Raw genomic sequence first — 12,735 nt, forward strand, 5'->3', positions numbered from 1 at the left:
TTTATGTTTGAATTGAAGACATATGATGTACTTTATTCTAATTAAAACCATTAGTACCGCTTATCATTTTAATTCCTCATAGTTTTTATGACTCGATTTAACATTTGGAGGTGTTTTTTATAAATGGTTTTCAGTATCGATGTTTTAAAGTTTTTTCAACTCCTCCTTGCTTTGCTGAACAATTATTGACATATATAATCTTTACCTTATATAAGTCATATCGCAAACTCTTTTTTGTCATATCTGTTTGCGTTTTAAAAAGGAATATATGTTTTTGTAGATCAATCGAAGCCATCTGCTGTTTCAATCACGGATGACTATTATAAAAAACAACATTCTTTGCGCAACCATCGCGTTTAAAAGAAAAGAAACCGCCGGTGTTTTTTCTTTATATTCCTGTGGGGAGAAGAACGAAAGTTGGTGTAATTAACAAAAACTGGTGTAAACTTGAGGGGGTGGAAATGAAATTGATACCAATAAATGAAACTTTTTTAAATGCTGGTAAAAAAAAAAAAAGTTTAATTTCATACAGCTGCATCAACTTTTTTATGTTTTTTTGTTTTAAAAATTATAATGTTATCGTATCTTTTATTCGACATGTTTTTATTTTCAACAATCTAAGTTCTTTAAGGGTAAAATGGTTACTTTTATTAGCCTGTCATTTTAAAAAAGGATAGTTGCAACATTATTATTACTGTTATTATCATTATTGTTGCTGTTGTTGTAATTATGTTATCATTATAATTATTATAATGATGATGATGATGATGATGATGATGATGATGATGATGATGATGATGATGATGATGATGATGATGATGATGATGATGATGATGATGATGATGATGATGATGATGATGATGATGATGATAATGATAATGATGATGATGATGATACAGCAACTGCTTTAATAAACAGGTCTTTAACTTTTTAGCTTAAATATTTAAGCATGATTGGTAACTTCACCATGTCATTATCTGTACGTTGCTGTCTTGTGTTTACCTTGGAAGACATCTTCAAAATTGAAGCGAATTCTGAATTACAACAGGCTACAGCTCACTGTTTTCCTTCATTGATAGATAGAAAGACACAGCTATCGACTGTTAAATCTCTAATGAGAATTATATCGGAAAATGACTCAATAGCCTGTAAAGACCATTTGATAGAAATGAAATGTTCTGAGAATACGTCGCCAATGTTTCTTTTATACATGGCATTTTGGATTTTGGTATTTTTGCTTGCCTTTTTCGGCAATCTGATTGTTTTGCTGTCCGTGTTTCGCTCATTTACGTTAAAAAAGACTATCACAAATTATTTTATAGCATCTTTAGCGGCAAGTGATTTATCTGTGGCATTGTTTATTGTACCAATCAAATTTCTCAAAGCCTACAATAATAGCTCATTTTGCTACAGCCTAAATGTATGCAAATTATACATTACGTCTGATAATATCTTTTTTGTTGCCTCGATTACAAACTTATTTGCGATTTCAATTGATCGTTTTGTTGCCATTGAATTTCCTTATGAATATCCGCAGAGGCTTACGGTTGGAAGAGCCAAAACGGTTATTGCTTTCGTATGGCTGTACGCTTTGTTATGGGGAGTTTCTGTATTATTTTATAAAGACTCCATTGATATAGTTCCAGGAAACCTTGAATGTGTTGTTAAAAATAAAGAATTTGCAATTTTATCATTTTCGACGGTGTTCTATTTACCTGTTATAATAATGGGCTTTATTTATGCACGCGTTTTTCAAATTTCGAGAAGACACGCCCAGCGAATTGCAAAAACAGAAAAAGATTTAAAACTAAACAATTTTGGGACATCAATTTATTCGCAGTATTCGCAGATTACAGCAATTAATCTTACTCCGAATCAATCTTTTAGAGAGCCGTTTGTCTCAGAGCGAAACACCGGAAGTGTTTATAAAGAAGATCAATTTTCGAACATTAGTTTAAACCTATCGCGGCAAGGCTCAGCAATGATACCGTTATTTAAACTCTCATCTGTCACTCCCCCTAAAAATGATAAACATACTGGTAGTAGGAGCCTCATGTTAAAAGTCACAAAAACAGTTGCTACTATATATGGTTTGTTTCTGATATGTTGGCTTCCCGTAAGTATTTTATCAATTGGACTTCAATGGTGTCCAAACTGCTTTCGAGGAAACTTCTCTACATTTTGGCCGCAAATTATATTTGCTGATTTACTGCCCATATTTAATTCTGCATGCAACCCTTTTGTATATGCGTTGATGAATAAACAATATCGTCGCGCATTTCGAACTTTAATACGAGACATATGGTCACGTGTCCCGATAAAGTCTCAAATTTTCGAACCAAGGAGTCGAAAAAGAGCCCCTTTACGGTCTTGAGCTTTTATAATTTCATTGATTAACTTTTAAAGCGATTGTTATATGCAAAAGTTATTTGGAATTCGACATTTTTTAAAATAGAGTATCGTCTATCATCGCATACTTTTTCAGACCAGGGCATCTTAGTGCCTAGTAAGAATTTTTTGTTTCCCTACCATCAAAATTACTTTTGCTTATACTTTTTTTTAGCTGATTGAGTTAAAAGAAATTGACTGATGATAGATTATTAAAAATTAACCTGAAAAGAATACATTATTTGTAATAATTTATAATGATATATCATTTGTAATACCATATTATTTGTAATACTATATTATTTGTAATCTTGTATATAATAAATACGACAAAATGATAATCAATTAAAACCAAGTTTATTAGGTTTACTATAAAATTTTAAAAATTCGCAATTTGTTATTTTATAAAACCATATTATGATGGATCTTGGGCCAAAAAAAATCATCAAGAAAATCCCGGTCTTCATCCTGTTAGATCTTTAAAAAGCTTTTTAAAAGAGCTTCAAAGTATTCCCGGATATTTGTCTAAGATGTTCTTTTTTCAAAATAATTGCACACAGAAAAATAACTTTATAGATTTGCGGTAGCCATTTTGAAAATATGAGCATCGAAATCCTTAATATCATTTAGATACTCATTTAAGATTTCAGTAGAATACTGATATCTTAAATCTAGTGAAACGTTTCTCAGCCTAGATTTTTTTCACTTTTTCACTTTTTATTTATGAAAAGATTTGGAGTAAAAACAAGCACATTTTTTTATAATTTTCTTTAACACAACTTCGTTCCCAGCACATTAAGGGAACGATTTTTTAGTATCATTATTATTTTTTTAGCTAACGTTAAAATTTTAAATTCAAAGAAGGTCTGCATAAAATTTAAAGCCCATGAAATGTCGAATAAATCACAGAAAAGAGATGTAAAAATAAATATAACAATATTTTGTTATACGCTGAAACGGAAGTTGAACATAATAAAACATTGATACGAATTCTTGATAAATGGAGGTTGAACGTAACAAAATTTTAGTACAAGTTCTCGATAAACTGGAAGAAGAAGATTTCAATATAAATTTAAAAATTTTTATGAAATTGATTTCAATATCTGTAGTGAGTATAGTTTTATGCAGCCTCAATCAAACAAAATCTAACTAAACTATGATTCGAAAATTACGAAAATAAAGTTTTTAAGGGACAATAAAAATACTTTCACATATAAATACTAATATACACATATGCTAGTTTACATAGTTGTCATTTCTTCTTTATATATATATATATATATATATATATATATATATATATATATATATATATATATATATATATATATATATATATATATATATATATATATAATCTTCGGTGCTCCAAAAGCTTTTTTAAAACTCTAAGAAAAGTTATTATTGCAGTCAATTGTTTTGACGAAGAAATAAAGGACCTCTACCACATGTGACAATTTGTATTAAGATAAAGAGATTCATGTATAAACGAATTTTCTTTCATAAAAAACAATGTCATGAGATAATAAATGATAATTAAAATGCTCCATATTTATTATTAATGTGAATATGCATAATTTATGTAAAAATCCTTAATTGAAAATAAAATTTACGAAGATTTCTATTGTTTAAGCATCGTGTACAGGATAATCGCCAAATGATCAGATAAGAGATAATTGGTTGTTTAGCTGGTAAAATGATTAAAATCAACTCTTATATTACATTTCCTCGCTCTCATACGTTTTAAATGGTCCTCCTACAAATTTCATAATCATGTATAAAAATCTCAGTGACAAATTGAAACTCTAACCCTTCCCCCCTCTCCCCCTCTCCTCCCCTCTCCCCCTTTTTCTCTCACACGATATTTTGCCATCATTAGGTAAATTCTTGGGAGAAGCCATAAAGATTGTAAAATTTAAAACATTATCAACTTTACTTTCAAATTGTTTTCATAATCGCCAAAAGTTATTACGTAGACAAACGTAATTTACGTTTTGTATAAATCCATTTTTACAATCATTTTTTTTTTAAATTATTTATTTTTTTAAAACAATGGTTTAAAAATTGGTTTTCACAACCCTAAGTTCGTAGTCAACATTTCCTTTAAAGGCTGTGTTAGTTTCTTTATTATAGTAGACTAAGTTTTAAACTTTACTATAGTAGATTAAACTGAGACCAAATTATAATCAGTGTTAATTCTTTCACTAAGATCCTGTTGTTAACTGTAGTTAAAAACTTTTTATCACCCACCTTTATTTCATTAATTATCAATGTCCTTCTACCTTCACCTACCATTCAACTGGCCATATACATTTTTACGCTCTCTATCCTTATTATCTTTTTTCGCGAAGCACTCGAATTTAAATAAGCTGTTTAACGACGATGATCATAAACGCGCTAAATATTGTATTATTAACATTCTCGATTCTCTAGAAATACTCCCTGTATTTTAGCTTGTTTCTATCAAGACAGATTAATCGAAACTCTAAAAAACTTGTTATGGAAATTTTCTTCATATAATTATTTTTCAAATTCTTAACACCACACGTTTAAAATTATAAATCTTTAATAAACATTTTACGTCACATTTATGGATTTTTTTAAACTTTTCATCAAAGCTATTGGCGGTAAAAAATTACGTCACATTCATGCATTTATTAAACTTTTCATCCAAGCTATTAACGGTAAAAAATTGAGCTTAATGGGAAAAAAATCTGTCAAAATTCTTCAAAATGCGTCACACTTGGTTGTTTTGTAACGAGCCGCTTTGGATTAAAAGGAAGTGAATAAAAATGTTTTAAAAAAATATTATGAAAATAAACAAACAGCCATCATAAACAACCGTTCAAGCAAAGCACGAGAAGAGTTAAATACCTCAAGTGAACGGAATTTTCGGCTACGGTATCGGATTCGACATCCTTTTACTTATTCGGTTTCGGCAAAAATTTCAGTTCAAATTAATACCGTAATGAACCGAAACTAATGTTAAGAGATTCTTTTTAGAAGAGAAGAGACTTACGATTGCGATTAAATGATGTTGCATCAGTTTAATCGTAAACGAGGAAAATTTTGACTTTCCAAAAATTAATTTAAATAATTGTATTTTTCGTAAAAAAAAAGCCAGTATTTGATTCCTTATTTACGATCATACTCAAATTAACGGAACTAATTGTAACATTTAATCGTTATATCTTGCGTCAGTTACGAAACTTCCGTTAATAAAAATTTCAGTTCAAAAATTTCAGTTCAAATTAATACCGTAATGAACCGAAACTAATGTTAAGAGATTCTTTTTAGTAGAGAAGAGACTTACGATTGCGATTAAATGATGTTGCATCAGTTTAATCGTAAACGAGGAAAATTTTGACTTTCCAAAAATTAATTTAAATAATTGTATTTTTCGTAAAAAAAAACCAATTTTTGATTCCTTATTTACGATCATACTCAAATTAACGGAACTAATTGTAACATTTAATCGTTATATCTTGCGTCAGTTACGAAACTTCCGTTAATAGTTTGTGTTAAAGTTCGTAAATAACGATATGGGTCTTTTTCCTGGTGTCATCAACATGTCAGGATCCTCCGTATGGCGATGGTCAGGTTCCAATTGATTCGGAAGAGAAAGAAAACACTGAGGTCTTGGATACAGAATAAGAGACAGATGATGAAGACAGTAAAGGAGCAGTTGCTACTCAAAACACCGCTCAGTTTCAGTTCTCAGCAATAGAGGAGCATATCAGGACACCAGCCAGGAAACAACTGAGAAGATACGACAAGAACTAAGCCAAGGCAATCAAATGACAAATTGTGATTGTTGTTAGAAGATACGTGTACAAGCTAGTTTAAAGCTCTAAACATTTTTATGACAATTTGAATAAAAGTAAAACTGTGCTAATGTAAATTAATGTAATGTATGCTAAAGTTGTGATTGTTGTTAGAAGATGCATGCTGATTTATGTGTATATTATTCTTTAACAGTACGTTAGTAACGAATGGTTTTCTAAAAAAATCTTCAATATCAATTATTGCAAGAATCATCAATTTTATGACGATTTAACGGGAATGGATTGGAATAAATTCAATGATGGTTCTCGTAGGTTTTAACGGAAATTTCGAGCAAATTAGTTGATTTACGTAAACTATAAGAATCCTTTTGAGCAAATTATATGAAGCTACGAATTATTTGAATCAATTACTCGTCGGAATTTCAATATTACAATTTAATTGATAAGGTTAATTGTTGCGTTCGTTTAATCTTATGAACACACGTAATTTTAATCTTTAATCGTAACGTTCACAAAAACTTCGTAATCATTCCTCTACTTTTTAATAAGAAATCGGAAAAAAGGTATTTTTGGACATTTTTTGCCGTAACAGCCAGTGATTCTTTAATATGCAAGTTGCAATATCAATGTGAAAATATCTAGTGGATCGGACATTCCAAAACTTCAATCACTCAGCGGTCTTTCACCTCATTTGAGACACCCGTAGCTTGCTCCAAAAAATCTCGTAACAGAAAAAGCTTTATTCAAAACTACCGGCAGTCCTGAAAATGCCAACATCAGATCAGCTTAAGCTTCGTACAATTAAAAAAAGAACAATACCCTTATTTAACATCAAAATGGCAGAGGACTAAAATGTTACAACCTACAATACCTGGCTAGGTTGACAATAGTTCAAAAATTTATTCAAAATTAGGGTGAGGTCTGAAGTTTTATAGATCTATATTTGAAATGATTGTCCTCAACTTACAGCCTTGGTCAATCGTGAATAATCTAGGATTTTTACGCCACCACGCAGTTTATACACCAAACGTTTGACATTGGAAGCGAAAAAATTGCAACGAAAAATATGCTCAACGAAACAAATGCTGAAACAGTCTTCATCTGTCATGACACTTGGTCATCCTTTCATCATGGGTATTTGGGTATGTTGGCACACTTCATTTCAGATAACTGGGAGTGGATCAAGTTCTGCCTGTTATGTTCTAAATTTGTTGAAAGACTGCTTCAAACATTTTTCATAGAACTGGGGATGTTATAAAAGAGTAGGAGCTAAAAGACAATTTCACAGTTTGCTTAAGAGACTATGCGGCAAGTATAAAAGCAGCTTTCAAAAAATCCAGAATGTGTTCACAAGTTTGCTTGGTGTCAGAATCCATCCACTTCAACCAGTGATCAAAAATGAACTTTTTTCACTCGGTAGAAAAATCTCGAAAGCTTTGCACTCATGCTTCTTATTCAAACTTCTTCTTTTTTGAGCTCCTCAAACAACAAGAGATTTAAATGAACTCTTTTGATCAACTCGGGCTTAAAAATGATGTGCCAACAAGCTGGAATTCAACTTGTTAAATGGCTTGAAAGAATTCTGAACTAGAAATCTGCCACCACTCTGTTCAGCCTTCCTTCCAGCGGCATTGAATTCACTGTACAGGATTGAAACTTGTGTGAAAAACTAAAAACTTTGAAAAAAAATTCAGCTTTAAAAAAGTTACAAAAATACTCTTTGGAAAGAATGCTTACATTAGTGCATGTATTCCACTTGTGGCAACTATCATGAAGCTATTTGTCATTCCTTCAGATGACAAAGAAATAATGGTCTTGAGAAAAGTAATGAAGAAAGCAATAGAAGCACGTTTTTATGATGTAAAAACCATAGATTTTGTAGCAGCAACGCTTCTTAATCCCAGATTTAAACGGCGTTTCTTTAGATCTCGAGAAGCCTTGTAAGCTGCTGAAAAACAAGTTTTTTTTTTTTAAATAAGACAGTTTGTATTTGAGCCTGATATTTGAAACCATTCTTGTGATAAAAGCTACTTTTGTTGATAACCCTGGTTTTTCTTCAATGATGCAAAATTTAGTTGCACAGTCATAAATGGCAAGGTCCAAAAATGCAATTTATGAGGTTTAAAACTGTTAGAAAGTTACAAACTTTCTAAAATTCTAAATTTTAGAATTTTGGAAAGAATCTAAAGAAAAAAATAGTATTAAAAACAATGTTTGACTTGACAAAAGTAACAAAAAAATTTCTTACACCACCACCAACATCTAAAGAAGTTGAAAGGTTGTTTTTCACTGCTGGGAGACATTTGTTCAAATGAAAGTAACAGATTTTTGTAAGAAAACGTCGAAAAAAACTTGTTCTGCAGAGAGAATATTTCAATTATTAACTTCAAGTATTAAAATGCCTACACATGCTCTACTTTTTATTAAACTATGTTACATGGTTTTCGTTTAGATATACTGTGGTGATAATAGAAATAGCACACTAAACGTTTTCTTCGTTAATACAATTTTTTTCTTTATTAGGGAAAAAAAAAATTAACTAATTTCCATTTATTAGCTACAAATCATAAGAAAAAAAAATCATTTTTCACTTAAGTGTAGCAATAATTATTCAGAAGTTTACAGAATACAACGAAAAGTTGTGATCAAAGAAATAGCGCATCAAACAAAAAAATTGTGCTTTTTAGAAGTCTACATCAAAAAATTAAAACTAGCATTAACATTTTTTTGAGTAGTCTTTATTCTTTATAACTGCTGCACATCTTGATAGCATGCTTTTAACAAGCTTTTGACATCGTTCGACAGTAGCGGCATTTCTTTCTTTTTTAATTCCCCCCCCCCCCCCCCCAAAAAAAAAAAAAAAAAAGAAAATTCACTAAAATTAAAGGTTTACTTATCTCGTAAAGTCACCCCAATATCGTACCATAAATTATCAATTGGATTCAGATCGGAACTTTGGGGTGGCCGCTCTAGAACATTAATCTTATTTTCCTCAAACCAAAAGTTTACAGACCTCGCAATATGCATTGGGTCGTTGTCGTACGTTAAAATCTAAGTAACGGTTCTATTGATTTTTTGTAATATATCTTTTTATATGTATTGATCCAATCTCTATCGATTTTGAACAGCAAACAAATACCATGCCAGAACAAAGCTCCCCAAACCTTAATATTACCCCGACCATGCTTCACCATCTTCAGAGTGTACAAAGCATTGTGTTCTTGCTTCGTAGGACGCCAACCATGTACTTTCCCATTAGACTAAAGTGATTAAACTTGAGTTCACCAGTACATGAAACTTTTTTCCAAAAGGAAATGGAGTGTTTTTGCAAACTTTAATCGGTTTAATAGATTTTGTTTTGAAACAAGGGTTTTTTCTTTGCTATGCAGCCTCGAAGGCCGTCTTCTTGTAAATAATGACAAATGGTTGGTGCTGACACAACAACGTGATGCTACTCTTCAGTTTAGGTTTTTATTTCATGAGAATTTAAAAAAAGAATCTTTTTTATGAGAAATTTAAAAAAGAATCTTTTTCTGACATCCTAACATCCTTTGGCGATTTTTTTGTTTCGACCCATGTTCAGTTACTATAAGGAAATTTTTATTGCCCAGTTCACACTTAAGAATTTTAGTGGAAAATTCAAGTTTTTAATAATTAATGAATTTTCCATTAGCATTATCTCAGCGACAAAATTTGACAATAAAATTTTTTATTGTCTTATTTACGCCCAAGCAATAATGCAAGTTCCAAATTGAAAGTTATCATAAGAAATGCTATCAAAATAAGATACCTAAAAACACGCTATAAAAAGCAATTAAAAGAAAATATTATGGGATGTGTTATTTCTAAGATCAACACTGTCTGTAAAATAATTTTAACTTATTTTATTTTTGCATCAATTTGATGATCATAAAAAGATTCAGGGATTTTTAACATTCTCTTTCAAGTTTTGGCCTATTTCGGTTTCGGATTCGGGTACGGTCGTTCAGTAAATACTTCATCTCGCTGATTTAATTAACATTCTTCCTGCTTGCTATCATCACTGACATCATCATCACTGTCATGATCATTACTGAAAACATAAATGTAAATGTTTCTATTTTAAAAATTATTTTTCCGTCAATCAAAATTTTTTCTGTTTGTCTTTTAACTTTCAGTTTCTGTTTCGGACTTTTCAGTTTTTGTTATCCGAACCTATATAAGTCAAAAATTAAGGGACGCATTTCAGTGAAACAATTTTATTGTTGCTTATTTTTGAAAAGTTGAAAACTCTTTTTTACATTTGGAAACATATTTTTTACATTCGGAAACATATTTTTTACTTTCGGAAACATATTTTTTACATTCAGCTGTAATTATTCTATAGCTGAATTATAAAAATTTTAAAGACGTTTTTTAAAGAGTCTCTTTGTTTAGCAAATGGAAATTCAATGATTTAATTTTGAATTTTACAGATCACGGATATATATATATATATATATATATATATATATATATATATATATATATATATATATATATATTCAGTTGAATGCAAAGATGGTTATGATTGGCAACTTATCGATTAACTTATACGCGTACTGTTGCGTACTTTATTCGTTTGAAGGTCAAGTTGAACTGAAAGAAAAATCGGAGTTACTGATGGTCACTTCACATTGTTTCCATCAGATTGATCAGAAGAGTCACTGGAAAAGAATTCGCGATGTCATCTGGTTAAAGCTTAATGAATACGAGACTTTAGAGTGTCAAAACTATTACAAAGAGTTTAAATGTTCGCAGGCTCCTTTGCCTAAATACATAACATATACTGTATTTTGGATATTGGTGTTTTTGATTGCGTTTTTTGGCAACCTTATTGTTTTGTTATCTGTTGTTCGTTCGCTTTCATTAAAGAAAACAATGACAAATTATTTCATAGCATCTTTAGCGGCGAGTGATTTATCTGTGGCATTGTGCATAGTGCCAATCAAAGCTCTCAATGCATACAAAAATATTGGATTTTGCTACAGTTTAAATGCATGCAGGTTTTATATCACCTTGGATACCGTTTTGTTTGTTGCCTCAATTACTAACTTATTAGCGATTTCGATTGATCGGTATATTGCTGTTCATTACTCCTTCAATTACAACAGCAAAATGACCCCTGGTCGAGTTAAATTATTAATTGGAGGTATATGGTTATACGCATTGTCATGTGGGATTTTATTAAACTTTGAATGGAGTTCACTTTCTGATAGCTCGATTGAAATAGTAACAGAGTCTCTAGAGTGCGTTGATAAGAATAAGTATTATGTCATTATTTTATACGGTTTTGCTTTCTATGTCCCGGCTGCCGTCATGGGTGTTATTTTCTTACGCATACTTCAAATTTCAAAAAAGAATGCAAAAGGTTTAAAGGAAGGTAACAATGTTAGCAAACAGAGTGCTTCAAAGCCAATTGTGAAATGTTTTTCAAGTGTCATGAATAGTCAATCTAACACAATTCATCAGAATATAGTGTTGTGTTTTAAGATTTTTCAAAACGACAAAAACATTTCCATAAACAACCTCTCTAAAATGTCTGCATTCCAAAATGTAAAATCAAAATTGTTATTCAAGAAACATGAAAGTAAGAAAAACAAATGTTCGCTCCGTAAAGTTACAAAAACGGTTGTAACAATATACGGTATTTTTTTGATTTGTTGGATTCCAGTTAGCATTTTGTCAATAGGTCTCAGATGGTGCCCAAACTGTTTTCGAGGAGCTATTTCAACAACGTGGCCGCAAATAGTATTTGCTGACATATTACCAATTTTAAGTTCTACATTCAATCCTTTCATTTACGGTTTGACAAATAAACAACACCGTCATGCATTTCGAATTTTGTTAACAGATATTTGGTCATATGTCGTTCGTATCTGCAAAAACGACATAGAAAAACAAGAAAAAGACAAAACAAGCGAATATAAAACAGAATCAAGCCTCATTTAGTAGAGTTTAAAAATATTGTGAACTATCTGTATACAAAAATTTTATAAAGATAATTTCAAGTAAAATCTTTTTTTTTTTTTTTTTGTCTAAATTTGTGGTCTAACAACGCATATGAAAACACTTTAAAAACTTATGATTGCATGAATTTATTCGGAATTTGATGTTGTATGATTTTCATGATAAATATCCACTCCACCCCCTTCCCCTTCCCCACCCACTCACAAAAAACAGAAAAAAGTTCAGTAAAAAATCAGAGGGTATGTTACTCAAATCAAAACAGTTTTTCATCAAAATATTAGGCCTGAAGTCACGGGAAAAAATACCTGGAGTTTACGAAACCTGCGCGAACTGCAATCATATACTTTTAGTATAACATAACTGAGAAGTAGTTACGAATAATTTAACGTTAATCTTAAAGTTCGGAAACAATTGTATCGTATTACATCGTATTATCGCGTAACTATTATCGTATTATCGCGTCACTACTATCGTATTATCGTGTCACTATTATCGTATTATCGTGTCACTATTATCGTATTATAATCTGGGATTTAACAAACGGCTAAAGAATAAAAAATAAACTAAACTTTTT

General features: G+C 30.7%; 1 protein-coding gene and 1 long non-coding RNA gene across 2 annotated transcripts; both read left to right on the forward strand.

Annotated features, from left to right (window-relative positions):
- The first annotated feature begins 733 nt into the window (after window positions 1–733).
- On the forward strand, window positions 734–12,186 carry LOC145180928 (uncharacterized). Its single transcript, XM_080055896.2, has 2 exons — window positions 734–2,368; window positions 10,701–12,186. The coding sequence occupies exons 1-2, from the start codon at window positions 950–952 to the stop codon at window positions 12,141–12,143; spliced, it is 2,862 nt and encodes a 953-aa protein (XP_079912022.2). The 5' UTR covers window positions 734–949; the 3' UTR covers window positions 12,144–12,186.
- Window positions 5,205–8,199, forward strand: LOC149879067 (uncharacterized). Its single transcript, XR_016446917.1, has 2 exons — window positions 5,205–5,588; window positions 5,883–8,199. It is a non-coding gene; the product is annotated as an uncharacterized LOC149879067 (long non-coding RNA).
- Window positions 12,187–12,735: the final 549 nt, after the last annotated feature.

Source organism: Hydra viridissima, unplaced genomic scaffold (assembly GCF_058129835.1).
Source record: "Hydra viridissima isolate aposymbiotic clone 2 unplaced genomic scaffold, HvirCarnegie_v1 scaffold_14, whole genome shotgun sequence".
Classification (NCBI taxonomy): Eukaryota; Metazoa; Cnidaria; class Hydrozoa; order Anthoathecata; family Hydridae; genus Hydra; species Hydra viridissima.